The sequence below is a fragment of the Herpailurus yagouaroundi genome, unplaced genomic scaffold (genome assembly GCF_014898765.1).
Source record: "Herpailurus yagouaroundi ecotype Mexico unplaced genomic scaffold, PumYag 246, whole genome shotgun sequence".
In the NCBI taxonomy this organism is placed as follows: Eukaryota; Metazoa; Chordata; class Mammalia; order Carnivora; family Felidae; genus Herpailurus; species Herpailurus yagouaroundi.
This window is the reverse complement of record NW_024412463.1, coordinates 8996582-9023733: the sequence shown is the minus strand read 5'-3', so window position 1 is coordinate 9023733 and position 27152 is coordinate 8996582. Positions and strand designations below refer to the sequence as shown.

Genomic DNA, 27152 nt, shown 5'->3' with positions numbered 1-27152 from the left:
CCCCCCGCCAAGACGCCTGGCGTGCATGGATACAGACCTTGTGTTTCGCATTCTCAGGGAGGAAAAGATTGTCCTCTTGGTAAAAAGATGCAAAAGCTATTTTTGTGAGATGGGGCCCCTGCGCTTCCAGAAAATGGCTGCTGTCCTCGACAACCAACCAAAGCAGCCCGTGCTGAGAGTAGCTTTGACAGTGACGACAAAGGAACGAACGTACTGCGTTTTTAATGGTTCCCACTGCGCTTCCCAGGGTCGCAAAATTCCCCCAAAGAAATCAGTCACCTCCAGGGACCTGATGTGGAGGGGGACTGACCTTTCTCGACAACCTTCGATGGCCCCTGCCTCCTTCCATTCCAGTCTTCCTCCCAGTTACTGTTTTCCTAATGTCCCAACTCATAAAACCTCTTTATCTCACTTTTTCCCAGCAGCATTTCCCATCCTAGTCCCCTCGCTTCTCCAACCCCTGAATAAGTTGTGTCCTTCCTACCTCCTTATTGGCTATCAACTTTGGGGAAGTCACTTCTCCTTTTTGAGCCTCGGGCAGATTACTTATCTGGCGGTGGAGAAAATAACACATTCCTCAAACGTGAGGATTATCTACCCAAACCACGGAAGCGTGGGCACTTTCACACAGCCATCTCCCTTCTAGGAATTATTCCAAGGACAGAGGTGCACGCGCTGTGGCCTTGTCCACCGTAGCATCGCTGGTCACAACAAAATATAGAAAGTGACCCAGTTGTCCACCATGGGTGCCCGTGGAATTCATCATGGTATGCTCATCTCCTAGACATATTAAGCCAAATGGCAAGGTCAAAAAGAGTGTGGCTTCAGGGCATAGTAGAAAATAAATGTTTGGTCTTTGTCCCCAGTGCCTGGAACAGAGCTCCTAAAACTTGAAATTTACTATCTTTTGTATGTTAATGAGAGGACTCATGGGAGGAGGGGAAGACTTCTTCCGGACGGAGGCCCAAGGGCAAGAAAGACCAAGCCAGGATGAAAGGGAGGGAACTTTCAGCTGCACCCCTTGACCTCCAAAGGGAGAGGAGCTGGAGACAGCTCAGTCACCAGCGGGCAGTGATCGAATCACTTGTGTCTACACAATGAACCCTCAACGAAACCCCCTAGGAGGGTCTGGAAGCTTCCGGGTTGGTGACTACATTGATGTGCTGGGCAGGTGTCGGGCTCAGAAAGGACGTGGAAACTCTGTGCCGCTCTGCCACCGCCTTCCCCTACAACCCACCCCCCATATCTCGTCCATGTGGCTGTTCCTGAGTTGTGTCCTTGATGAACAAAGCTGCAACGGTAACAGGAGAGCTTTCCTGAGTGCTGGGAATCACTCTACTAAATTATCAAGCCTGATGGGGGCAAGGATTGTGTGAACCCTCAAATTTGTAGTCAGCGGGGCCGAAGCGTGGGTCACCAGGGGACCCCGCCCGCCCTGGTGTCTGAAGGGGGGGCAGTCTCGTGGGACTGATGGGAGATCTGACGCTCACTCTGGGTAGAGAGTGTCAGAACTGAATTGGATTGTTGGATATCCAGCTGGTGTCACAGAATTGGAGAATTGGTGTCGAAAAATGACGCCTAGGTGGTATCAGAAAAAAAAAAAAACAACAATCACACGGTACCGGATGCTAACTTTTGCAGAAGAAAGCAGAGAGAAGCAAGACTGGGTGCTCGTTTTCGCCTGTGTCTTCACAGTGAAACGGTGGCAGGGGGATCAGAAAGTGGCACATGTGACTTTCCAGAGCAGGGTGGGCAGGAAAAGGGGTGGGGGTGATTTGGGGGGTAGTTTTCATTTTTGAATCATGTAAGGGTACCACTTATTAAATGCTTTAATTTTAAAAATCTTCATACAATGATCACGAGCCTTACTTCCTCACTGTGCCTTGCCACTAACTAATTCTATACTCGCACAAGTGGGCGCTGTGCACAGAGCTGAGGACTAATGACCAGCGACGTGACCGTGGGCCAGTGACCTCTCTGGGCCTCGCTTTTCTCGATCATCTGTAACATGAGAACAACGACGAGGCCCGAATCACGGAACGATCGTGAAGAGGTAAAACGGAGGCACTTACTTTGGGGCCCCTGGGTGGCTCCGTCGGTCAAGCGTCCGACTCTTGATCTCAGCTCAGGTCACCACCTCGTGGTTCGTGGGGGTCGAGCCCCAAGTCGGGCTCAGTGCTGACGGTGCGGAGCCTGCTTGGGATTCTCTCTCTCTACCTCTCTCTCTGCCCCTCCCCTGCTCATGTTCTCTCTCTCTCAAAATAAATAAATTAAATTAAATTAAATTTTAAAAAAGGCGGCACAGACTTTGAACAAATGGGAGAATGTAGTGTTCGCTGGGGCTCCTCACGGCACCTTGCACTAGCAGAGTCCCTTAGAAACATCTGCTGAGTCACAGGCAGTCGGTCAGCTTTACGGGATAACGTGCTCTCTGGACGACCTAAAATATAGTCTAATGATCGGTCTGGATTTTCAATACTACGCTCAGACTCACATTAAGAAAGGAAAGCAAAAAAGAGTATCTGATATGCAGGGAAGGGAGAAGCGGAGAAAGTACGTACTTTAAATGCAGTACATATTTTAGCACATACGTGGGTGCCCTGGAGAAAGCAGGACAACGCAGAGAAGTGGTGTTGGGGAGCAAGCGTTAAAAGGAAGGTTCGGGGGCGCTTGGGTGGCTCTGTCGGTTGGGCGTCCGACTCCGGCTCAGGTCGTGATCTCACAGTACGTGGGTTCGAGCCCTGCGTCGGGCTCTGTGCTTAGGATTCTCTCTCTCTCTCTCTCTCTCTCTCTCTCTCTCTCTGCCCTTCTCCACTTGCACGCCCGCCCGCGCTCTCTCTCAAAATAAGTAAAGACTTTAAAAAGTACGTAAATAAAAGGATTTGGGGAATGGCGGTCCCCAGATAGAAGAGTCCAGGCAGGTACTGCTAACTGGTATAAACCCGAGGAAACCAACACGCCCACGGAGACACTTGTTCCGGAAACTGCAAGGCATCGAGGATCAAGAGGAAAAGTCCTGAAGGCTCCAGAGAGAAAAGACGAAACGGCTAGCCGGCCGTGCCTGACCTCAGGAGAGAATGTGTCCCCCAACAGCCGAGGGGACACAGCAGTCAACCTGATACCCTACCCCTAGCCAAACGAGCACCTAGAAACACCAACATAAAGACACTTGCAGGACGGGGACACAGAAAATGCACGACTCACAGGGCTGTCTGTTCTGGGGCCGGGAAGGGAGGAGCCCACTGGCCGAATCCGCCCACCGGCTGTCCCTGGGGGTGAAGTTTTTCTGGAACACGGCCGCGCCCTTCTCTATGGATTACCGATCGTGGTCGTCGCGGTGGCGGCCCACAAAGCCAAAGACAGGTACTCTCCAGCCCTCTGGGCCTCGATATTTCCACGGGTGTTTACTCATTCGAATGTACTCCGCGAACACCCACCGTGTGTGCGCCAGACCCGACCCACGGGGAGGCGCACAATGTCCGGTTCCAGCTCCGGGCCCCTCTTTCCTGGGACCCTTTCCTGGGTGTTGGGCAGTTGTGAGCGAGGGGTGTGTCTAAAAACAACAAAGCACAAACCTTCTCGACACCGACACGCTACTTGTTACGAGACGGTCACCTGTTTCGGAGAGGGGGGCTTGTTGGGACGACCGTGGCCGTATATCCCTTGTTGCCCCCCCTTTCTTCCCGCCCACACCTGCTCTCCTCCCACTGGGCCCTGGGCCGCCCGCAGCCGGAACTCCAACGCCTTCCCCAAGCCCCCCCCCCCCCCCAGGCCCCCCCCCCCCAAGCCCCCACAGACGTCTCCAAGCCTCTGCTCAGGCTCTGCCCCTTACCTGGGGCGCCCTTCCTCTGTCGCGTGGCTTGGCTGACTCTTAAGCTCCTCCGAGAAGTCTTCCTTCCACCCCCAGACTGGACCAACACCTCGCCTCCTCGTCTCGCCGTATAAGGCATCACAAACACCTGCCGAGGGTGTTCTATCGCGGGACGATTGCTCACACCTTGGCCTCCTCCATTGATCACCTCACCTGTTGTCATTTACTCAGTACATCATTCTGGAACGCTGGGAGGATTAACGACACACGCCTGGCAGAAGCCTAGTTGCAGTCACTCGTTCTGGCCCCTGACGGTTACGAACTCTGAAATTTCCCTGCACTAAATACCACTCGGATCTCAACAATTCCGAGCATTCCTGCCAGCAAAGAAACAAGAAATTGCATATTCACTGACTGAAGGACCCAAGTGGGTTTATAATGGTCTGAATAACAGGTAAGTGATTTGCTTAAGCTGTGAGATACTTAAGAATTCATATAAAAGAATTTGGGGATTTAGAGAATATGTATCTTCTGGGGGTGGGGGGGGAATCAACTATCCTGACAATTTCTATAAATCAAATTCTATTACTTTGAGGAACAGTCTACATTCAAAGATGTGCTTCCATGAGAAACGTTTGGTAAAAACTAGGCGCTAGGGACTAATTCAGGTCCAACGTTGAAGAATCGGAAACTGTATCTTAATGCCTCCTGTGAGTTTAGGATTAAAAACATTTTTTTTACAGGGCACCTGGGTGGCTCAGTTTAACGTCCAACGCTTGATCTCAGCTCAGCTTAGGAGCTCACAGTTCGTGGGATCAAGCCCCACGTCAGGGTCTGTGCTGACAGCTCGGAGCCTACCTGGGATTCTCCCTTCCTCGCTCTCTGCCCCTCCCCCACTCACGTGCATGCTCTCGGTATCTCTCTCTCAAAATAAATGCTCAAACATGTAAAAATCTTCTTACATAGATTGTTTCTTTCCGTGGACCTCTGGATAAAGCAATGAGGTAGGCAGGCTGGTATTACCATACCCATTTGATGGACAAGGAAACGGAGGCCCAGTTTAAGGCTGGGCCCTTTGATGATCTGGTGGCAAAGCCAGCTCTCCAGATGCGACCGCCCTCCCTGCGGGCCTCACGGGCGCACAACCTGGCGGGGACGGCCAGGCCTGGCCGGCGCTCTGCCCTCTCAATCTAGAAAAGTCCTCCACTTGTGACCCACGAGCCCTGCGTCTGCCTCCTGCCCTGGGCCCTGCCCACCCCTGGAGCTGGCCCCGCCCCCACGTCCCGGACTCCCCCCACTCTTCCTCCACCCCGATCCCAGGAGCGCCGGGCAGGCCCGGGCCTCAACCGCTCCCAGGGCCCGAACTCTCTTCCTGCTTCCCGTGGCGTCTGCAGTCTGGCGGTGGCCAGCGTGACCTCGGGCCCTGCGCGTGCCTCCTGTGGACCCTGGCGGCTCCTCCCCAGCCGCTTCACATCCTGCGGAAGAAAAATTCGTGCCGATGCCACCGGTTCATCCGAGTCAAAATTCTCCAAAATGAGCTTAATTAAAACGAGAGGCTCTTGGGTTTTCTCAGATTGGATGCGATCAAACCCTCTCAGAACAATGGGTTTCTCATCGCTCTTTAGCTGAGCGTCTGTCCAATTCCCTGCCCCAGGTAGGCGCCAACACTTGAGGCAAGAGAGAGAGAGGAAACGGGAGGAAGGACGGGAAGGGGACAAGAAAATGAAGAAAACCCAAATCCTTCCGGATGCTTCCAACCCCCTCCACCCAAGACACCCTTGTCGTCCTCAAGGCTTAAAACCATTGCAACCTGTGGAGAATATCAAACAAAACGTGGTCACTTGAGCCTACTCACTCCCACAAACCGTGAGCAGCAAAGCAAAAGACAATGCCCATCTGAAAGGCTGAGAAGGTCAACTGCAGGTTGCTGACCGTGACCGCTCTGTCCCCGGACTCCTGTTCTGGCATTCCCATGGCCTCTGCGGTGCCACCAAGGTGAACGGGACAGGTGCCAGAGGAAGGAGCCAGTTCTCTCCCCAAATTTCTCTCTTCCGAAACCGCCTTGGGTTGTTTCTCTTCCTCGGATGGTCCCCAAATCCCGCTCCTTCCTTAAAATCCAAGCAGCGCTTGTTTGCCTCCCTCCATAATTGACTTTGGATGGATTCTACTTCCTGGACTATAACTCCCTCCATGCTCTCCAGAGGTCCATGAAAAGTTGATGTGTAACCAGGCATATAACACCAGCGAGAAGAACCCACAAATCAGAGCAAACTTCTAGATATTTTTTTTTTATTATGCATTTGACAGTTAGTATTTTCTGAGTGTTAGCACAACGGATGAATTTCTCTCCAAGATAGCATCCTGCCACAGAGCCAAACGGTGCCTATGCGTTTTAAAAATGTAACTCAAGCTCTAAGGAATATGCGTTTGGATCCAGAACACAATTTAAAATCTGTCTATATATACACAGTGGCTTTACTTTGAACAGATCCACATAAAGGAATCGAAATAAAGAGTTTCACAATAAATAGTTGCTTCTCTAAACTGTACACAGTCCTGCTAGCAAAGCACTGCCCTCTTTTCCTGGGTGATAGGTGCTCCTTTTTCTATCCGTAAGAGCTCATGAAATCACGCACGCAGAATTTAGCATTTGGTCAAGGCCAACGCTCTGTCGTTCACCACCTTAAATTTCCCCGTGTGGTGACCTGGGCGTGCCCCCCCCGCGGGTCCCCCCCCCCCCCCCCCCCGGGGGCGGGGGGCCCCGCGCGGGGGCCCCCCCCGTCTGCATCAATGACGTTGGCACCAAATACTTTGCCGGGTACGCACGGCAATCTTGGGCCGGCCGTAAAAAGCACAGCGGAAACAGATCGCGACCTGCGGGGCGTTACAATCCCCAGTGGTTGCCAATTACATAGATAAATAGGAATTTACATAATTTACAAAGAGTTTGCATTTGTGGCTTATTTTGAAGCCGTTCCCCAAAGATCCACATTTGTTCATGAAAGCGAATATTCACCCAAATGGCCTGGAGGGGAGGCCGGCGGCTTTTACTGCGGCTCTCTGGGAAGTGCCTGGCCTGCCTGTCCGCAGAGGGCTCAGAAGGGCACCTGATCGAGGACAGGCTCGCAGCCGCACGTGTCGGGGCTCAAAGCCCACACATACTCGTGTTCTTCTTTCCTCGTCACAAACATCAAGGTTTCTTTTTTCTCTCGTCCTCTCTTTCTCAAAGGTACATTCTTTTAGTGGGTACCGTGCACACCTGAAAATCGCTGTCTAAATCCTCCTAGAAGCTTCAAAGTCCTCAACTCCTGCAAAGCTACGCTCCGCATCCAAAATCGACGCCTGGCGCCCTCCCTAGCCCACAGCGCGTGCCTTCTGGATGTCAGGATGGGAGCGTCGCATGCTCCCGCCGCATCGGTTGTAAGGGACGCGTGTTTACGTTTGCAAAGTCAGCCTGGAGCCCACTTATACTCCAAGAGAAGCAAAAGCCAGCAAGCGGCTGGATGTGCCACGGCGCTCCAAAAACAATTTCCTGCATGAAACCCGAGCCGCGGGCGTCAGGCTCTGGGGCACATCTGGGATCATTTTACCCATTAGAGAAACCGGGTCGTTGGGGCTGGGGCATTCTTGGGTGAGGGGTGTACTGTTAAGCGTGGGCCTTCTGAGTGGGTTTTCCCCCCACCAGGCAAAACTCATTCCTGGTCCTCCAAGAGGCTGGGAACGTGAACCGGGAAGGAGCGGAAACTAAGGCCTCCCAGAGATGGGGTGCTGCTGGCCCGTGTCCGCAGGGGTTCCTGACACAGCAGAGGGGGAGGCAGAGCGCGGGGGGCCCACCGCCGGGCAAGCATGTGATGCCAGAGGCCTAAGGCCTGCTCGCTTGGTTGGTCCCGGACTTCAGCCTATCTTGGAGGAAGGGGCAAAAGAGAAAAAGAGGTTCGTTATGAAGGAGAGCGCTTGCGGCTGGAAAGGGGACATCTCTCAGCTCCCTCTCTAGCCCTGTCCCCTGCTCTGAAGTGACCCTTCCCACCAGCGCTTCGTGGCAATTTCAGAGCCTGCCACCCACCCGGGAAGGTGTGAATGAATCACACCAGCAGAGGCGGCCACTGGGAGGTGCCCCACAGCCTGGTCCCGTCTTTGATTATCACAAGCTCAGGACGGTGGCAGCTTCCAATCTGAGAATGCTTATCTGGGAATTGTTAAGTCGAGTCTTGCAAGAAAGCAGGGACCGTGGCTTATAAGAAAAGACTTTTCTTCCCACATAAAGCTTCTTATGGGAGCTTTACGTGAATCGTGAAAACCTGGGAAGAGTCTCCTTTCCAGGCCCCAGTGGGGACACGTGTGCGTGCTTCCTCACCTTCTGGACGTTCAATGGAACAGTTAAGAGCAGCGACAGCAAAAGCAACTTCACGCTTTTTCCGTGCGGGGCTCTCTGGCCTTCCTTGAACAGACCCAGCATATTCCTACCACAGGACCTTTGCACTTACTGTTCTCCCTCCCTGAACTCTCCTCCCCTTCATCATCCCCCTGGCTCACCCCTTGACTTCCTGCAGATCATTCTGCCAAGGAGACCGCCCTGTCCACCCAATCCCAAACTGCAACCCCCAGCCCTGGCACTTCCTGTCCCGACCCTGCTTTCCTGAGTTACCCACAGTCAACCACGGCCCGGAAGTAGATGTTCCTCCTTCCGACACAGCGTCAGGAGGACAACAGTAACCTCGCGCTGTGTCACAGGCCTGTGTATTCAGCTCACTCACATCTTCACGCAGCATTTTACCACCTCTCCTCGTCACAAGGGGGGTGAGTACAAACCCAACGTTTTGGGAGAGAAAGAGAGACCACACTCACGTGACTTTTATTACAGGAGATTGCCATACTTGTCCTACTTTATGACCAGGTATCATAGTTACTCTCTCCCTGTGCCTGATTTATCAATGCGACATCCTGGTAGAGGGGTGTGTGTGTGTGTGTGTGTGTGTGTGTGTGTGTGTGTAGGGAAAAATGCAGTACCTATGGGCATGTCCGCAGTCCGTCTGGAACGAAGCCCCCATGGGGGAGGGGGGACGAGTGTATTTGTCTGCGGTCAGCTCCCCACATTCTGTAAGTTCCGCAAACGCAGCCCCTCCGCCTCGTCCCCTCCCGCGTCCCCGACTTCCAGAGCGCTGCCCGGCATGTCGCAGGTGCACCACACATCTTTGCTGAATGAATGCATGAGTGAATGAATAAATGATGTAAAGGATGGATGGTTTTAATCACAGCCCGTCCTCGCCGAGAGGAGCGTGGGTTTGGGGTGAGGGAGAGAGAACAAAGCAAAAAGAGGCAAAGCAGGGACCAGCTGGGGCCTGACTCACGCTCTCCCGGGGCCTCTCTCTGCCGCCTCGCCCGCCCCCCTCCTCTCCGTTCGTATTACAGATGCTGACGGATCTCTCCGGACGACTAGAAGCGACTGCCACCGGTTTGGAAAGCCTCCTGTATACTGAGCAGGGTTTAATCTCCCCTTGATCAGTCCCTGTAGGAACCCAAGCCACCTCCAGGCTATTATTATGGACATAAATTACTGTCCCATTGCACATGTGTAGGCGAGCCACTAATAACAATTTCTGATTGATAGAATGACAAGTAAACTGAGTCTGGCTGCAGGAAACCCTCAGAATCTCTCATACAAAAAAGACAAGCAGGTTAAAAAAAAAAAAAAATCATAAGCCCGACCGGGGGACATAGACCGTGTGCTGCCAGGTTTCACCCCCCATCCAGAATCAGCTGCTGAAAACAAGAAATGATTGGGGTGAGGGGTGGGGGGTGGTAAAGACCACACGTTGCTTCGGGAAAAAGAAACATGGGCCCAGGTAGATGAGCCTGGGCAGGGAAGGGGGCGGGGCTTGGGGGGGCGGGGGGAGGTGTCTCGGAGCAGCAGGGTCAGCAAGCTGTGTCCAGGCCCAGCGAAACCCAGAGCCGGATGTCACTGCTCTAGAGTTACAAGGGAGGCAAGGGGTCAACTCCCGTGACAAGAGCGGCTGGCCGGGGGCAGGGCAATGACAGTGACCACAGCTTCAGCCCTCTGTCCCCAGGGACAGTCTACCAGAGGCCCGGTTCTGTGGGTGCAGCGCCCCACCCGTGGTGGGGCTCCCACCGGCTGCCCTCACAGATCACTCGCCACCCTCACGTCCTCCTTGTCCCCAAGGGTGCGGCGCCTCAGAAAGTATCTTCACCTCCTCGGACGCAGGCCTCCATCGGCACCGCCGGCTGGCTGTTCCTCTTCGTCAGGATTTTCTGCTGTCCTTGAGTTCCTGGGGGGAGAGAGAGCTGGTTTGGATGAATCGACCTGTACTTCTGTCTGGCTGGTTTTCGGTCGCCAGATCAGGACCTGCTCTTCCCCACCAACGAGCACGGTAGCACATTCCCCAAAGACCACGTCTCAGGCACGGTTTCTGAAGGTTGAGCCCCCAGTGGGTGGATTTCTACCAAACTAGAGCGTCTACTCCCTCAATGATTCATCAGATGTTAAGGAGTCAAGAAGAAGAACGCAGTTGGCCCTGGGGTTTCCGACAGCGAATCCTGGGTCCCCGACTACTAAGGCCACCACCTGCCTCTTGAGCGGACGCCCGTGTCAACGGTTGTCCCACGTCAAACCCGCGGTCTGCCCATTTAGCCGGGTCCCTACCGAGTCACAAACCTCTCTCCGGCAGCCAGAGTTAGGGCTACAGGGTCTCAAACTCAAGGAGTCCCCAGAGTGAGGTGATGTGCAAACACAGGGGAATGGACGCAGCACATCTCCCTCAGAGGTGAGTGGCTCCCTCAGTTCCAGCCCATACTGGCCAGGAGGGAACGCGGGGCCCTCCTGCGACCAGATCGTCCCATCTGCGGCTCTTCGAGAAGCTAAAAATACGCGTGTGGCACGGGTGGGTAATTCTTCAACGTTTAAATGTTGGCAACTCACTGAGATTTTGGCAAAGTTGCCGTGCGGTCCACAAGTGTGTCTGCAGACCAGACGTGGCCAGGGCCACGTTGCGGGCTCTGTTCTGCAAGGCAGCAAGGAGGCCGGACGTGGTACCCACCCGCCCCCACCCCTGGAGCCAAGGGCACCCACGTGTGGTGTGCAGCCCACTAGACCACAGCAGCCAGGGCGCACCCAAGCCCTCCTGCCCCAGGCCCCGCGCCCCGCGCGGCAGTCAGACTCTCCCAGTCTGTTTTCACCCGGAGCTGCAGCACCACGGGGGTGAGTGTGACGGGGACGTCGTACCTGCTGACGGCCAGGGTGCGGGTACAGAAGTGCAGGCAGGCGCTGTCCCGACTCCGCACACAAGCGCAGCGCAGCGTCCACTTGGACGGCTGTGGGCTCCGCGGGAACGGCCCCGCGGACCTCTTGCTCCGGAAGCTTCCTCTGTAGTTGGACAGTCCATAGGGCACGGTCCGTCTGCAAAGGACAGAGCAGCGTCAGGGCCGCGTGTGGACGAGCGCCACGGGCCTCCCCGCTCCGGGGGCATCCGTGGGGGCGGAGCTGGCCAGGGCTGGGAGACCGTGGAGCCAGCAAGAGAGGTGGGGTCCAGCGACACCTTGAGAACTGGTATCCCCGTGGTCCCCCATGCTCTGGGTCTCAGGAAACCTGTGCAGGGAACCTTTCAGCCGTCTTCCCCAAGCCCCCAGCAAGGGGGCTGGGGCCGAGGGGGTAGGACGGTGGGCGGCGCTGGGGGAGGAGGTGTCAGCACTCGAGGTGCGCCCCCAGTCCCGGGTCCTTCGAGGGCGGTTCTGGGCTGTCTTCCCGGGCCCGAACCCCGGACACTGACATTCTGGCTGTCACGCGTGCTGGTCTGCCTCGTCCTTGGGCGAGCGCCCAGGGCCGGTCATCCATACCAGTAAGAGGCCTGCCCAGCTCCCAGCCCGAGGCCGGCCGTGCCCTGCCTGCCCAACAGCCAATTTCTCGTTTGCGCACATCGCCTCGCCGTCTGCATTAACGGGAATACACAAATGTAATTATGGCCATTGTGGACACATCCTGGCCTCCAAACACGGGTTTCCTCGAATACACAAACATCAGAGGCAAGGATGGAACTGTCCTTGGGGAAAGGCTTATTTAAAAAATCTCATTTAGAAGTCTGAAAACGTTTACCCGTCTCACTTACGGCTGGAGCTGGACGAGGCTGTCGGTGTCATTTGGAACAATTAACATTTGTCTTTTCCTTATGCTCATCAACATCCAAACCATCACTCTCCAGAGAAGGGGGAAGACAGCCAGGCGGCAGTGTGGTGGGAAAAATTAAAAGCATATGCTTAACTCATTAGCACCATTGAACGGGACTGGGGGACAAATTGCTAATAACCAGAGAAAGCTTATGTGGCCAAAAGTTACTTTTCCAACAGGGCCTGGTTTTCCAAGATGAGCCACCTTGGTTTCTGTGAGCCCCACGGAGCATCACCAATCACCCGCCTCAAAGGGGATTCTGACATCCTCTCTGGATTCTCAAAATAAAATCAAATTGGATTTACTTTAATTTGAAACACACATCAACATCATGGAGTCTTTTCGGGGTGGTGGGGGCGGAGCGGGGGTGGGAGCGCCCCCTCGCGACCTGATGCTTGGAACCCACTTCCAACGTCCCGCCCCGCTGGGTCGGAGGCCAGAGCAAAGGAGCGCCCCCTCCCCATTCATCTTCTTGTGTCTGTGCTCCGCGTTGTGGCGGGTTCCTTCCCAATGGGTAGAAGGTGGCTGCCTCCTGCCCTCGGTACTGGCTCGCAAAATGGAGAAAGCAAGCAGAACCCAGTCCCGTTCTGAGCCGAACCTTTGCTAAAATCCCATTTCTTCTCAGGAGTGGGATGGCAGCACAACAGAGACTGTCGTGAGGCGGGATCTGCCTAAAGGTATGTTCTTCCGGTAATAGGGCCGCCTTAAGTCTCAAAGTGTTGACATTAAACCCGGTCCCCATTTCTTGGTGAAAATTACACACGAGGAGTAACAATGCTCCCGTGTTTCCATCAACGGCAAGACTTCCGATTTTGAAATTGCCGTCAGCTGATGGTGCATTTGCGTGTGCACAGCCACTCGACTTCGGCGAAAACACTCCAAAGTGTTTCAGGCAAGGAAACAAGGCAACATGGTATTTGTTAATAGAGCAAAGCTAAGCGCTTTCCCAGCAGTCAAGTGCAAGGAGCTCGTATGCAAATGAGTCCTTGCAATTTTCAAAGAATGTTCCCAGAGAGACACTGCCCCCTCCGCTTCCTCCCCCCCCATCCTAAGCCTGGAAACCCCTGCTCCAAGCCCTGGGGGTCCAAAAATGCCCCCCCCCCCCCCTGGCTGGCTGGCTGAGCTCCAGGACGGGTTGGGGAGGGTAGAGGCTGCAGAAACGAAGGGTTTAGAAGGTGGTCCAGACCCCAGAAAAGCCGGCCTCTAACCAGGCTCCAGTTCCAGTGGAGGCATGGGCCGACAATCTGAAGGTTTTAAATTAACCTGATAAGCTCTTAAGTAAGATAGTTCTACCTTCCTACCTGAACAAACATGGCTTCAAAACACCCTGGACGTCCGGGCTTGAATTTAGAATCCTGGAGCTGTGTTGGAGCATGGCCACCCAAGGAGGTTCACACCTTCTCTTCCATCCCACTCAGTCCCACACCAAGGGGGCCTCATCCACCCCCTGGCCACACTGTGGACCTTGGGGGATGTGCCTGGAGCCCTGCGCCATCCCTGGGTGCCAGACTCCAGAAGATACCCGCACGGGCCCTGGAAGCGGGCTTGGGGACATTTGGGTAAAGGATTCCAGGATCCTGAACACCTGGAACACGGTCTAGAAGAGGTACACACTTAGTCCCATAGACTCCTTGGATGGGGTAGGAGACATGGCCAGAGGAGGGCCAGAGGCAGCCCTGTAGCCCAGAGGGCCCAGTGCAGGGGACCTGAGGGTCCAGATCTAAAGGCGACTCACCAACTCCTCAAGAGGAGAAGTCTGGTCTCTTCTGCCGTACCTGCCATGGACCCAGCACGAGGCTGAGCAAATGGGAGGAGTTGTGAGAATCCAGTCTGGTAAGACAGGATCCTCTCCAACCTAAAAGGTTCAATAACCACAAATTCATTACAAAGAATCTCCAAGATTTGCCAAGCATTATACAAATACGTGTATAATGTCTATGTATTATACATATATATTACATATAGATATCATACATATATATACAAATTCATGAGAATCTCCAACATTTGTCAAGCATTACATATATATGCGTACAAAACATACGTACGTATATATATATATATGTCCCTAGCATCATCCTAAGTGTGATGGGGATACAGGAAGGTCTTCAGGAGTTCACACACTCCGGGGCTACGAAACCAGGTCAAGGAGACATTATAAGCCAATATATACAGGTACGTGCCAGGTACACAAAGCACAGAGAAAGCTGAGCTGGTGACTGCATTTTATGTCGTAAAGCACTTACATGATGATAACTCCACCCTCTTGACAGTTTCCTGACTTGCAAAAGGGCTGCTGGACAGACTGAATGACACGCTGCACTACATCATGAAACAGTCAGCAAAAAGCTAGCAGTAAACTAACGATAGCTCTCATTGTTACTCATCTGGTCTGGGAATTCAAGTGAGTTGTTAGCAGGCAGGAAAATCCCACCCACCCCGCCTGCATTTGAGATGTGTGAGCAAGCAATAAAGACGGGCAAGTAAGGGGCCAGAGCACCATAAGGCGCAGCAATGCCGTCCTCTGCCATGCTTCCTTCCGGCCACTCTGTCCTTCTACACGGCCCGTCCAACAAGCACTTGGGTTTCACTCGTCTCGGTGCCCGTTCGCACTTTTTAACGTTTCTTGAACAGCGAACTGGAAGCACCTAATGGTGGACCGATGAAAATGAAGTCCGCTCGGCTCAGAACCCCTGCCCAGCACCCTCTCTGGCCAGTTGGTTTAGCCCACTGCTCAACAGCAGGGTTTGGAGAAGGCGGTTCTTTGCAAAAAGTAGGCAGCTCTTTCCTCTGTTCGGGTTTCGGTTAAAACACAAGAGCTCCACACAAAGGAGACGCAGACGAGAAGACCAATCCAAATGCTCTTAGACAAGACAGAACACCCTTCCGGCGTACCTTCACACGCGGCGTCTCACATGGTATCTGTCTGTGCAATAAGCTGTCCCGCCACCTACGTACGTTCCTTATTGATGGGGGACGGCGGTGCCAGTGTTATTTATCACGGTGTTCCTTATTTACCACTTTTTCCTAAATGTCATCTACGAATGTTGTTAAATATTAAACTTCCAAATCCAAATCCAAAAGCAAAAAGAGATTCACTGACCAAATTCTAATCTCCCAGGAAAGTTTATCACAGGGGGGGATAGCGCACAGGAAGCGCTTGATTTTTCTCTGCAAGAAGTTTTTAAAATAAGGAAAATTGCCTTTTTGTTGTTGTTGTTTAAGATTCTGCTTTTAAGTTCAGTGTTGCCTTCTCATATAAATGGATTTGTTATCTCCATCTTTCTGATTAGGAAACTGGCTTCTATACCTGAACTTTAAATTTTGTTTAATGTTTTATTATTTATTTTTTGAGAGAGAGAGAGAGACAGAGCATGAGCAGGGGACGGGCAGAGAGAGAGAGAGACACGGAATCCGAAGCGGGCTCCAGGCTCCGAGCTGTCGGCACAGAGCCCAACGCGGGACTCGAACCCACGAACCGCGAGATCATGACCTGAGCCGCAGTCAGACACTCAACTGACTGAGCCACCCAGGCGCCCCTATACCTGAACTTTAAAGGAGGGATAGAGACATTCGCAGGGGCCAGCCAGAAGCAGCAAAAAGAGATTCACTGACCAAATTCTAATCTCCCAGGAAAGTTTATCAAATTGTCATTGAAAACCCAGTTTTTTCCCCCCACCCCACTGAGCAGCATTCAGCACATATCAGACTGGACTGGACTCTGGGTGAACATCCATGAACAAGACAGACAAGACAAAGTGGCCCTGTTCACACACAGCTTTAATCCACCACAGGGGTTGGCAATTTGGCATTTATGGGTTTCATCCAATCAACAGAGGGTTTTTCTTTTCATTTGACAATTTTTATGAAATTGAACATCCCGATTTCCAGCTTCTCTCAGATAACCAGAGGCTGTATCAACACCAACCCCAATCCCCGACATGGCTCAACCGTCATCACAAGCCTAGTGACAAAGTCAGAGATGGGGCACGAACGCTCTATTTTGCCCCAATCCCTGCAAACACCTTTCCTTCTGCTCATTTGTGTTACGGGCCTGGCCCTCGTGGGCATCTGAGTCTGGTGGCCTGTCCCATAGCACCAGGTCAGACAGGTCACAGGACACACATGTCACAGAGTGACAAAATCAGCCCTCGATACCATTTTTATAAATAGAGCCATCTGCAATTTAAAAAGCCCACATTCCAGTCTCTGACACAAACAGATTGTTTTCACTTCCATCGGAATGTCAATTTGAGGCTCTACTTCCTCTGCTCCCATTCTTCCTTCTGAAAGGGGGAGCAAAGGCAGATTCACCCTTGGGCCCAGGGAACATACTGTACAGAAGGTGTGACCCTGCCGGCCGACCCCGCAGCCCACACGGTCATCAGATACCTCCCGCCACTCCCCGGAGAAACCACTTCTCAACCCGAGTGCGCCTTCTAACGACCGCCCCATCTCAGGTCTCCGGAACTTCCTTCCACAGAAGGCAAGTCCCGAGCTTAGGAATGTCTTCTTGGGCAAGGAAGAAAGTGTGACCTACCTTCGCTCACTGCCTTGGTCCCCCTAACCGGGGAGAACTGTGAAGAAAGAACTCTGGACCAGTAAGACAGGAGAGAGTAGCCACGGGCTATGGCCATTCTCTTCCGCGAGCACCCAGTGCACCTGCTGAGCCCAAAGGTGAGAAGGCAGGGGGGACGCAAGCCCAGAGACAGGAGGACCCCTCTTAAAGGACTTGGAAGCCTGGAATCCTCTAGAGCCTGAGGCCAAGCTTGGTTGCGTTTGTCTCCTGGAATCTAAGCGCCTACCTTTCCTCTGGGGGATTATCCCTCCCTCCCGTGTGAGGTCTCGGCGAGACTGTCCATCAATGTGCCTCACCTGCCCCTGAGGACTCAGCAGGTGACCCGAGTTGGGCAAATGGGATCCTGTCTCTCCCAAGACACCCGAGTGGGGCAACACGAGATCAGAAAGCTACCGTTTCCCAGGGGGCCCCACGCTGCCTTGTCCATCCCATTGAGCCCCTGGGCCCGCAGTCCCGGTCCCCCTCCTGCTTCTGACGCTTCTTCTTCTCAGTCTGTGTCCTTCCAATAAATGTCCTTTATGCCACATTAGTCTAGACTAGGTTTCTGTGGCTGGTGACCAGTGACGGCCAGCTGATCCGGAACTCACTTTCTTGCGACTGAAGTGACCGTGACCTCTTGGATTCAACAGGAAGACCCAGAGTGTCTCCAGCTGCCGGAAACTTTCTCCGTCGCGACAAAGCACAAAAGAGTGGGTTCAGAGTCAGGACAAAACCCAGCAAACTAAGCTGGCTGGAGTCCTTTCCCTCCAGGTGTGCCCACTGTGAAATGTTTGCTTTGAATCACGCCGCGCTTTGGGCAGGTTAAAGCAGGCGGACCACTCACTCTCCTCCGTTTCAAGATGCCCGGAGCCGAGCCCAGACTCTCAGCTGACCACCTCGGAAGCCTTCGCCTCCAGCGAATCGATCCCCCGTCCACCCGTCAAATGCTTGCGCAAGTCTGCTGTGGGCCAGGCCTCGTGCCAGACAACCCCCAGGGGGCCCTTCCGGCCTCCAGGAAAGAAAACAGACCAGGAAATACAGCTCCTCGGCGACCCTGTTATACAAGCAGAAGATACACACGTGCCTTCTGGTTCGAAAGGGGACGACACAAATCTTATGCTCACAAACAACGTGAAATGAACGGGCAATCTGTAGCTCTGCTTCCCCTGCAGAAAATCCTTGCATCTTAGCGTCGAAAGACCCCAAGGCGGACCGCTCGCCCGGCCACCAGCCCGTGTGGAGATTCCTCCTCCCGCAGCCTCGAAAACACCCAGTGATCCTCCAGTGTTTAGAAATAGCAAAAGTCGGCAATGCGCTGTGTGTTGGTGGTTAACTATTTTTTAGGACACTCATCCACCCCCCCCCCCCAAAAAAAAGGTTGAGCTTATCCAGGACTTGGCTGTTTGTTTGGGAGTATTACGAGAATAAGAGACATTTTCAGAGTCTGCGAAGGGCTGATCCCCATCACTAAGACCCAAGAATGATGGTTGATTCTACATCTGTACTGGCTTCCTTCTTGTCCCTCCTGATCAGGATTAACTGGGCCTCTCCAACCGGAACCACTGATCATTTCTGTCTTGCTCACTTCCGCACACAGATGTAGCATCTGGCTCAGCGTGCTGCTCAGTAACACCTCAATTATCTCAGTAATAGGTACGTGTTGAATGAACGGAGGAAGGAAGGCGTGACTTCTAAATGAGCCGTTATTTCTGGGCTACACCCCATCTCCCAAATGTACTGCCTTCTTGGCTGACTTATCGGACTTCTACTGTTGCCCTCAACTGGCCCATCCTGGAGGGTTTTTTCCTGGAGAGAAGGGGTCTCCGGATTCCTCGAAGTGAAAGATCTATGTCTTGACAAGAGCTCCTGCTGGCCACACCAGTGGCACGACGGAAAAGCCAGTTGCATCAATGGCTGAGGCACCAGAGGGGACTCCAGAGGGTCGCTAGGCTGACCCAGGTTTCTGGTCCAAACGGAAGACTAGCTTACTGAGAGCCGCCGGGGAGTACCTTTCCTCTGAGCCTGAGAAAGGAAAGGGCTGGCTGGACCTCTGGAAATGTCTGTCCATCTCCATACTCCACCTAGAGATCCCCAAACACCCGCATCACCCCGTCTCCAAACAGCATTGGCCGCAGCAGTCCCGACCTTTTACTCCAGCAATAAAACCACAGCTAAATGGTGGGGCGGCAGGGGGCGGGGGGGGGGGGGGTCCCTGTTCCCCAACAGACTCCAGGGTCTCACCACCACGCGTTGGCCTAGATTGTTTACATGCTCCTGTGTCCTCTTCCCATCTAAACAAGCTGAAAAATAACACCGAAGCCACAGACTTTATCACAGCACCTGCTCCCTGGGACACAGGCACATTCTTCCCAAACACAGCACACACCCATGGAAGGAGATCTGGAGGCACGAGGGGTCCAAGGAAAGGGGAGCAGAAAAATGCTCCGTGCTTATGGTGTGCTGTGAGGTTTTTGAGAGTTACGGCTCAAAACAGAAGTTGGGGAGACAAAGCCTTCCGCTATGTGGGGCACGAAGCCATCTACGGAACCCTGCAGATGCGTGTTTTCCCCTCCGTCTCGTGTGGCCCGAAAGCGTGCACGTGGGGTTTCCTTCCCCAGCCCCCCGTGACCCTAATGGATCCCGGGGCAAATGTGGGCAATTCCACGTCTGTCTGGCACGGCCTCATTACAAGTTTATGCAAAGCCACACAGATGTGGCTCAAAATAGTTCCCAGCAGTGGAAACAGTGGAGGTAACATAAGGAGCAGCTCCTTTTTCAGGGATGGAGGGGTATTCGCAGAGGGATAAAAAAAGAAAATACAGACGCCATCACACATCCCTTTAAAGAATCCACAGTAAGAGAAGACGCTCTTGCTAATTTTCAGGAAACTCCACCGTAAGGATGGAAAATCCGACTGAACAAAGACCTACTCTCCAGCGCAACTATAATAAAGACTCGTTTTCCTCCTGATCTAGTTGTTTGCGTCCTTGGGTCATGTCCTTTTGGTAGCCCTGATCCATCGGCCACTTATCACAAACTAAGAATAATTGAGTCCCTGTAGAGACACGGGCTTTACCGCCAACTGAGAACTCAATGTTGGGGTCAGGGCAAGGCGAGTGGGGCAGGCCGGGTAAGCGATGTCCAGTCCTGCCTTTATTACAAATGCTGATACTCTGTTGATCATGAATTTCTTGCTTTAATTTTTTTTTTTTTTTAAATACCGCATTAACATTCATTCATCTTAACGACGGACGCTTGGGCACACCTTCAGGGATGTCACCGGCCTCACCCTATCCTCGACCCTGTCCAACACCCGTGGAAACAGTCCAGGAGAGATACACACACCTCTGCTTTCTCGCTGACTTGCTTCTGACCTTTGGCAGAACTTTTACGCTCCCCGAGGCGTGGGTGGAGCTGTGCGCCCCGGCGCCCCCCCCCCCCCGGACACACACCCCGCCATGGGCCATTTGCACCATTGCCACTTTGGCCTTCGTGCCTCTCAGGGACTCCTGAAATGAATGTTTCCTTCTGTAAATTGCTGGGCTGGGACACAGGGCTCCCCGGCTGCCCCGTTCTGGGGTTACTGTGTGTCGAGGCCTCCTGCCCGGTCGGGCCTGAGCAGCCCATAGAACAAGGGAAGGTCTGCACCTCCCAGCCCTTGGACAAGCTCTCCAAAACCTCTGGCCTCCCCAAGGCTCCAAGCTGGGGCGGCTGAGAGAGGCAGACAGATACCCCGTCCCGCTGTCGGTCCGCTCGAGGGACACTTGCTGGGTGGGCAGGAGTTTACATCCCAAACTCTGTCCGGACACGCGGCCCTCCCTTGGCAGTAAGACGGCTCTCCCTTCCTGTCCCCAGTAGGGGCAAGAGTGCGCGTGTCCCATTTCACGGCACCACGTTTCCACCTGACAGGTGACACAGAAATGAGAGATCATCTCCTGCCGAAGGCGGAGTGCCTCTCGCGCAGGGCCGCCTGGGGGTGTGCGCGGCGGTGCGGCGGGTCCCCAGGGGGCCCGGGCCTGGGCGCTGGAGCAGAAAAGCCGGGCGAGGCCCCAGCACAGCCACAGGGCCTCCTGAAGGAAAGCGCCTTTTGCTTCCCAGCTTCCTTTGTTTTAAATTCTTGCAGGAATAAACCAGACAGGAGATGTCAGAGCCTTTCACCTGCCTTCAGATTTAAGGCCAAGTTCCCAGCTGTGAGGTCCCTTTCATCTAGCAGAGACCCAAATTCGCCCCCCTGGGGTCACACGGGGTCACGCCTTTCCTTCCACGCTTTCTTGCTGAAAAGCAAACTGCCCCTCGCCTCGAGCCCCTGTCATCGTGGGGATCTGCTGCGCTTTGACCAAGCCCATCTCTGCCCCTGCGCCCCATCCCCCGGCCTACCCACACCCACCCCGGGGCACAGAAAGGGGCTCTGGGGCCCAGCGACCCCTACGGTGAGGTCACCTTCTGTGCACCGACCTCTCCAACAAACTGAGGCTTAGCCCCAAGGCCCTCAACTCCTAAAGACGTATCTTGCCGTGAAGTGTCCCCAGGGACACGGTACCTGAGCTCAAAACTTGGATCTGAACATTCACCAGATCTCGAAGGAGACAGACACGGTTCCCACGGGGAGAAAGGCTCACAAGGTCCAGCAAAACCGTCAGCGGTTCAAACTCACGTCCAGTCTGGCTGACAGCATCTTCTCTCCCGTGTCCTCCTCGCAGGCGCGAGGCGAATTATTTTCTGTAAACCAGCGCGCAGAGTGTCTCCTGGAATGGCTTCCTGGCAGAGCCCCTTCGGCTCCTGGGCAGGGTCGTCCCCGCAGACCAGAGGCCCGGCGTTTACTCAGGCGAGCACAGGAGAACGCAGACAGACCCCTTACGGAGACCTCGCCATGAGGCACTTAACAAACAGGTTCCAAACTGGCCGTTCACATTATCCTGAAATGACAGACCCCGGTGGCTGTCCCCACCTCCCCACTAACGGAGGGGAGCCCCAGGCCAATGCCTACACAGAATGCCAAGCCCCAAACATTCCAATGATTTACCGAGGGGACAGGGAAGCAAGAGAAAGCAAGGAGGGGCCGAAAGGGCGGAACCAAGTCTCACGGAGCCTGGAATAACCTTTGGCCGGAGTGTCCTTATCAAGCCGCTTATCGGCAGCTGGAGGCAGCCAGGCACACCTTTACCCCCAGGTCTGTCAACCCTGTGCTAACGCAATGCCAGTTAGACCTTCTAGGAGCGCCACTGAGGGCTGGAGATGGTGTGGCTCGCTCAGTGCTAACCCCTCCCCACCCCCCACTCCTAGGCCAGGCAAGACCTGCGGCGGCCGGTCCAGGTCCAAGGAGGTGACCTCAGCCGTACTTGAGCAAGAACTTTCTGCTCACGGGCGCCCCCCAACCGCAGCATGGGGCATGGCAGGAGGCACTGGCCCCGGCCTAGAGGTGGTACCGTTATCTTTATGGTCGTGTCTTGGCGATATATTCACTATATTCCGTGTCCCCTCTCCCTTGTGGCGTCACTGTCACACGTCTTTACACACGGGAGTCGGTCTCTGTCAACGTTGGCCGCCACCGTCGTCATCATCTGTGTCGCTGTGATTATCACGACGGCCAGAAACACTCTGACCCTCCGCCTCACCAGCTGCATCCCTACGACAATACGCCCAGTCCCGACTCAGGGGGCGGGCGATCGCACCGCGGGTGGGCAGCGGGCCTCGCATCGGCAGGAGGCTGGGGTCCCAAGTGCGTCCATTTCCCTGGGACGGTCTAACGCGTGGAATGCGCCTTCTTACAAACGGGAACGTGACCTTCTTGAACGACAAAGGAGGCAACGAGGAAGGCAGAGTTGCCTTTTTGTGCTAAAATACATTAAAATACAAGTTCAAGTGTTTTTTTAATTACCGTCATCATCATCGTTTTTGTTCTACTTCTTTGGGAGGGGAAAAGAACCCGACACAAACGTCATTCCCGCTGGGCCGAGTCAGCGTGGCAGGCTTTGACGCAGCGAGGGTGGCGGGCGGGTCATCTTGTGAGGCCACCACCCCAGGGTCACACTGGCGCTGGCACGTTACCCAGGGGGCGCTCAGAGAGGGTCACCACACTCAATCAGTCCGCTAGCCAGCCAGGACACAGGGCAGAGTGCCTGCGTCTGGTGCCTTCCCACGTGCAGGGGCCGTAGATCCCAGATTTTCCGCCACAGTCGAGACTGCACACATCCGCACGACCCGCTTCATAAATGCGTTCCCCCTGGTCGGTTCACGTGGCCCAGAGCTGCGTCTGGAAAACACGCTCCCCATCACGGCACACAACGCCTCTCCCTCACTATGTCCTTGGAGCGATGAACAGACGGCAGGTGCCGTCAGTTCTCGGGAACAGAGTGGGAGGAACAGAGGGGTTAATTTTATGTGTCAACTTAGCCAGGCCACCGTACCGATACTTGGTCAGGTGCCAGTCTAGATGTTGCCGAGAAGGTATTTGTTTTAGATGTAAGGTTAAGATCCGCAGACTTTGAGTAAAGCAGATTACCCTCCGTAATGTGGGTGGGCCTCAACTAATCAGTCGAAGGCCTTAGTGGAAAAAAACAAAACAAAACCAAACCGGGGTGCCTGACGAGGAAAGAATTCTGCCTCCAGAATGCCTCCTGTGGGCGTATGTGCACATATTTGCACGGACATCTCTACACACACACACACACACACACACACACACACACACACATGCACACACACACACGTGTCCTATTAGTTCTTTCTCTCTGGCGACCCCAGCACAATCCCCCACGGGGCTCGAGGACACTTCTGTTTCTCAAGCACTCGCAGAGGACGGCCCTGTGTGTACATGTGTGTAAGCGCACACACCACTTGCTCACCACCTCTTCCCCCGTTATCTTATTCTTGGCAAGCTTTCCACGATCCTAAAATGGGACATGTGTTTCTCTGATTTGGAGGTTTTTTTCCCGTTTTTGTGGGCGATGGTGGGATTGTCAGGGGAGGGGCGAAAGCTCCCCGACACGGCCAAGGGGAGTCACGAAGACCACCCTGTGCCGCGCCTCCACAAGCCCAGGAAGTGCACCTGCCTAGGACACATTGGGTTCCTCTTTGGGGCCGGCCACACACTTCCCAGAGGCTGAATGGAAGTCAGGGGCCACACCCCCCCGAGAAAAATCCACATTCCCGCACGCGTCTGCTGGGATACGCGGGCCTCTGGAGAGCGTGCATGCACGCTGGAACAAGAAGCCTTGTTTGTGGGAGGAAGCACGGCAGACCCGAACCTCAGTGACGGCGAAGACAGGAAGAAGCGCCAGGCGGCCGGACCTAAGCGAAGCCAACCGGCGGTCCCGAACATCTAGCACCCAGCAGAGAGCGCTCGCCGAGCTCGGTCTGCAAGAAGGAAGCCCGTAAAAGTCTGTGGCAGAGCCAGACACCCTCAGCAATTCCACCCGCGAGATGCTTCGCGAACCTGGTCTCTCGAGCCCTCACCGGACGTCGACTTTCCACCGAAGATGCAGAAGGGGCCTCGGCGGTACCTCGCACGGTCCACCTGCAGCTTTCCGTTCCTCGGACACGGCGCGAGCGACCACACTCACGGAACGCCCGCCCATGTCCTCCCGAGGCAGAGAAGGACTGTGGGGTCCGTCTTCGCGCAACACGAGGGGCCGCAGGAAGGAAGACGTCACACGCCGCGTCGTCACCCAAAGTCAAGACTCTCGACGTAGGCATGAAGATCAAGGCCCCTGCGATTCCCGGCGCAGCGGCGAGGCCAGAATGCACATCACACGCGGGAGAAGTTTCCACAGACCGGGAGGGTCTGCCACGGGAGGCGGGGGCAGGAACGGAGAGGGACCCGGAAAAGACCTCGCTGCTCTCCACCGTCGCCCCTTTGGCTCAGCTCGGCGGCTGTGTCCCTCCTCCATCCTCCGAAGGCCCACGTCCCCTGTCCCTAGCCCATTTTCTCACGTTCCCGTCCTGTCCGAGATGTCTATGGACCTGTCTACCCATCTATAGAGTTTTGGAAGGAAGGAAGGGAAGAAAGGGAAGGAGAGAGGCGGGCAAGGGGAGTGGTGGGGGAAAGAGGGAAGGACACAGAGCATCTGGAGAAAGCTTCCCTATGAAAGCGATTTTGCTTGTCTTACTTCAGAGTGCCCATCTGTCTGCTGTCACTTTTTTTGTACACAGAGCTCTCAAACACCATAGTTCATCCTTCTTTCCTAGCGTTTAGAACGAATCGGGGTCAGGAAAGAGGGGAGGAGGTCAAACCGCGAGGGAGGACGCCAGCAAGGCGGCCGCCCTAAAAAATTAAAAAAGTCAAAGGCCCACAGCTTCATACGCGACAACTCGGAATTACGAGACACGGCTGCCAACAGACCAGAGGGCCTTTGCTGAGCCCGTTGGGCGCATTTCAAGCAATCAGGCCTCCAGCCGCGGCCAGGAGCCCGGTGACAAGCAGGGAACGGGGGAGGTCTCCGAACCCTCTCCTGCCCCCCTCCCTCTCTCCTCTGCCCCAGGCCCGCTGCCCCTAATTCAGCCGGCTCTCCTTCCTCCTTCTATATGCACAGCTTGGGCCCCTGGCTAAGGCAAGACGCAGTCCTGTGTTGACTGAAACCGAGCCTGGGACCCCCGTGCGAGTGTCGAGGTGGTTCAGCGAAGCTGGCCCCGTCTGCCGCTCTGACATAATGGGGTCGCTTTCCAGACCTACCCCGGATGTGCTTAGAGATCCTGTCACCTGGTCTGAAAGCTAGTCGACCCCTCAGGGGTACCCTCCTCGGTGCCTCCTTCTGCAGGGGCTCATGAAACGTGGCGGGTGAGCCCATCAAAGCTGTCACCTAGCGTGCTCAGAGGCTGGGGATGAAGGAAGCCGTGGGGGACGTGAATCGGGGTGGCCCCAAACACGGCAGCAAAGTCGCCTTTCCCAGCGAAAGGTCCCCATTCACCACCAGCTCCTCAACAGGAATCCCCAGTAGGGCACCAGCAGGAGTCCCAAGAGATCCCAAGAACACCTGGGGAACCGAACACAGAGTCCCAGATTTCAGAGCTCGGGGGAGACAACTCCCAGGAGGCAGGTGACCAGAGCAAGGTCAAGCCCTCTTTACTGTCTGTAAGGCGATGTTTCTGCAGAAGGAGATTCCCAAATCGAGTAAGTGAATGGGGGACACTCAAATCCTCCCACGGCAGAGCGCACTCTCTACCCAATGGCCTTGGAAGGTGGACTCCAGACCCCAGGACTCCCAGTGGCACTGCCCTGGTTCTACAGAAAGAGCCCCTAGGGGCTGGAGGGGAGACGGGGAGGCCGTCTGTGGCAGTAGGTGGCAGTGGGCGACACTGGGTGATGGAGGCCAGCTTGTGGCAGGACCAGTCGGCACTGCACCCCCAGGAAGAAAGGAGCCTGGTGCCCATGGAATTTCACCCTGCCTGGGAAGTTTCCACCGGGCCCTGCCGGGCCCACCCCTGCGCTCTCTGGAGAGCACGCTGCTTTCGAGGAATTTGAAACCCCTTGGAGCCTGGCAGGGTCGGGGGGCAGGGGGGCCCATTTAGCCCCTGGGGCAGGAGATAACTTTCCTCAATCGAAGAAAGACTTCTCAGGTGTCTAATCCCTCTGGCCAGCTCACCTCTCTCGGAGGGAGGGCTCCCCCTTCCACCGGATCAGAAACTCTGAGATTGGGTTTCTTCCCGGCCAGGCCCTCAAAGGGGATAGGAGACACATCCCTGACCTGCAGACCCGGCCTGAGCCGGCGGCGTGGGGGGCAGGGTGGGGGGGGGCGGTGAGAGCTGGGGGCCGTGCCAGGGCAGGCTCCGGGCTGACCTGGCAGGAATGGGCTAAGGTGCTGGGGGGGGGGGGGGGGCGCGCGACGATGGGGGCGGGGCCTGGGAGCCCCCAGCCCTGTCATCACTTCCCACCACCCAGGACCGGGCAGACTCACTCAGGAGTGTTGATCCAGATGATGTCCAGGTGGCAATAGTAGACGCACTCCTTGTCCTTGTAGGTGAAACACGTGCAGCGCCTCGCTCGGTGGTGCACAGGACCCCCCTCGGGCGCCTGTTCCCCAAACCGCCCTGGCTCCTGTTCCTGCCCAGGGCTTCTGGGACTTGGACTCTGCACTGCTGTAGTGGCCACGGCGTCCTCGATGTCCCCCTCGGATCTGGCTGCAGGCGGGGCCCCAGGCACGCCGCTCCTGCCAGCGTCCCCAGGCTGGGGGCGAGGCACCAATCCTGCAGGAGGTAGACGGAGGGGCTCCTGAGCGTGCAGAACCCCCCGCCCCCACCCCCGACTCACACCCCCACCGTTCCCAAGAGCCTGGGGGAGAGGGACAACCAAACTTGCTGCACTTTCTGTAAAGCCTCCAAGCTCTGCCACATGTTCTGAAAAGTTTGCAAACGCTACGTGCACAGTTTCTGAAAAGTTTACGAGTTGCGTGCATGATTCGGGGAAAAGCTTGCAAGCTATTTTCACTTTCCGCAAAGTCCGCAAGGTACTTGCGCCCGTTGAAAACTTTGCAATCGTCTTTGCACAGTTTCTGAACAGTTGGCAAACTTTTTTGAAAAGTTCCCAACTTCGTGAAAACTTCAACCCGGTCCGCGGCGCCGGCCGCATCTCTGGCTTTCCGGTGGGCCGCAACCTCCAGAGCCCCCCCCCC

General features: G+C 55.0%; 1 protein-coding gene across 1 annotated transcript in view; it reads right to left on the bottom strand.

Moving 5' to 3' along the window:
* Window positions 1-6770: 6770 nt before the first annotated feature.
* Window positions 6771-27152, bottom strand: part of EDN3 (endothelin 3) — a 32726-nt gene continuing 12344 nt past the window's right edge. Inside the window, exons 4-7 of the mRNA XM_040459748.1 lie at window positions 26439-26752; window positions 11049-11222; window positions 10018-10095; window positions 6771-7710 (exon numbers count right to left, since the gene is read on the bottom strand). Of these exons, the coding sequence (XP_040315682.1) occupies window positions 7674-7710; window positions 10018-10095; window positions 11049-11222; window positions 26439-26752 (603 nt within the window). The 3' untranslated portion in view covers window positions 6771-7673. The remainder of the gene's footprint in view (window positions 7711-10017; window positions 10096-11048; window positions 11223-26438; window positions 26753-27152) is intronic.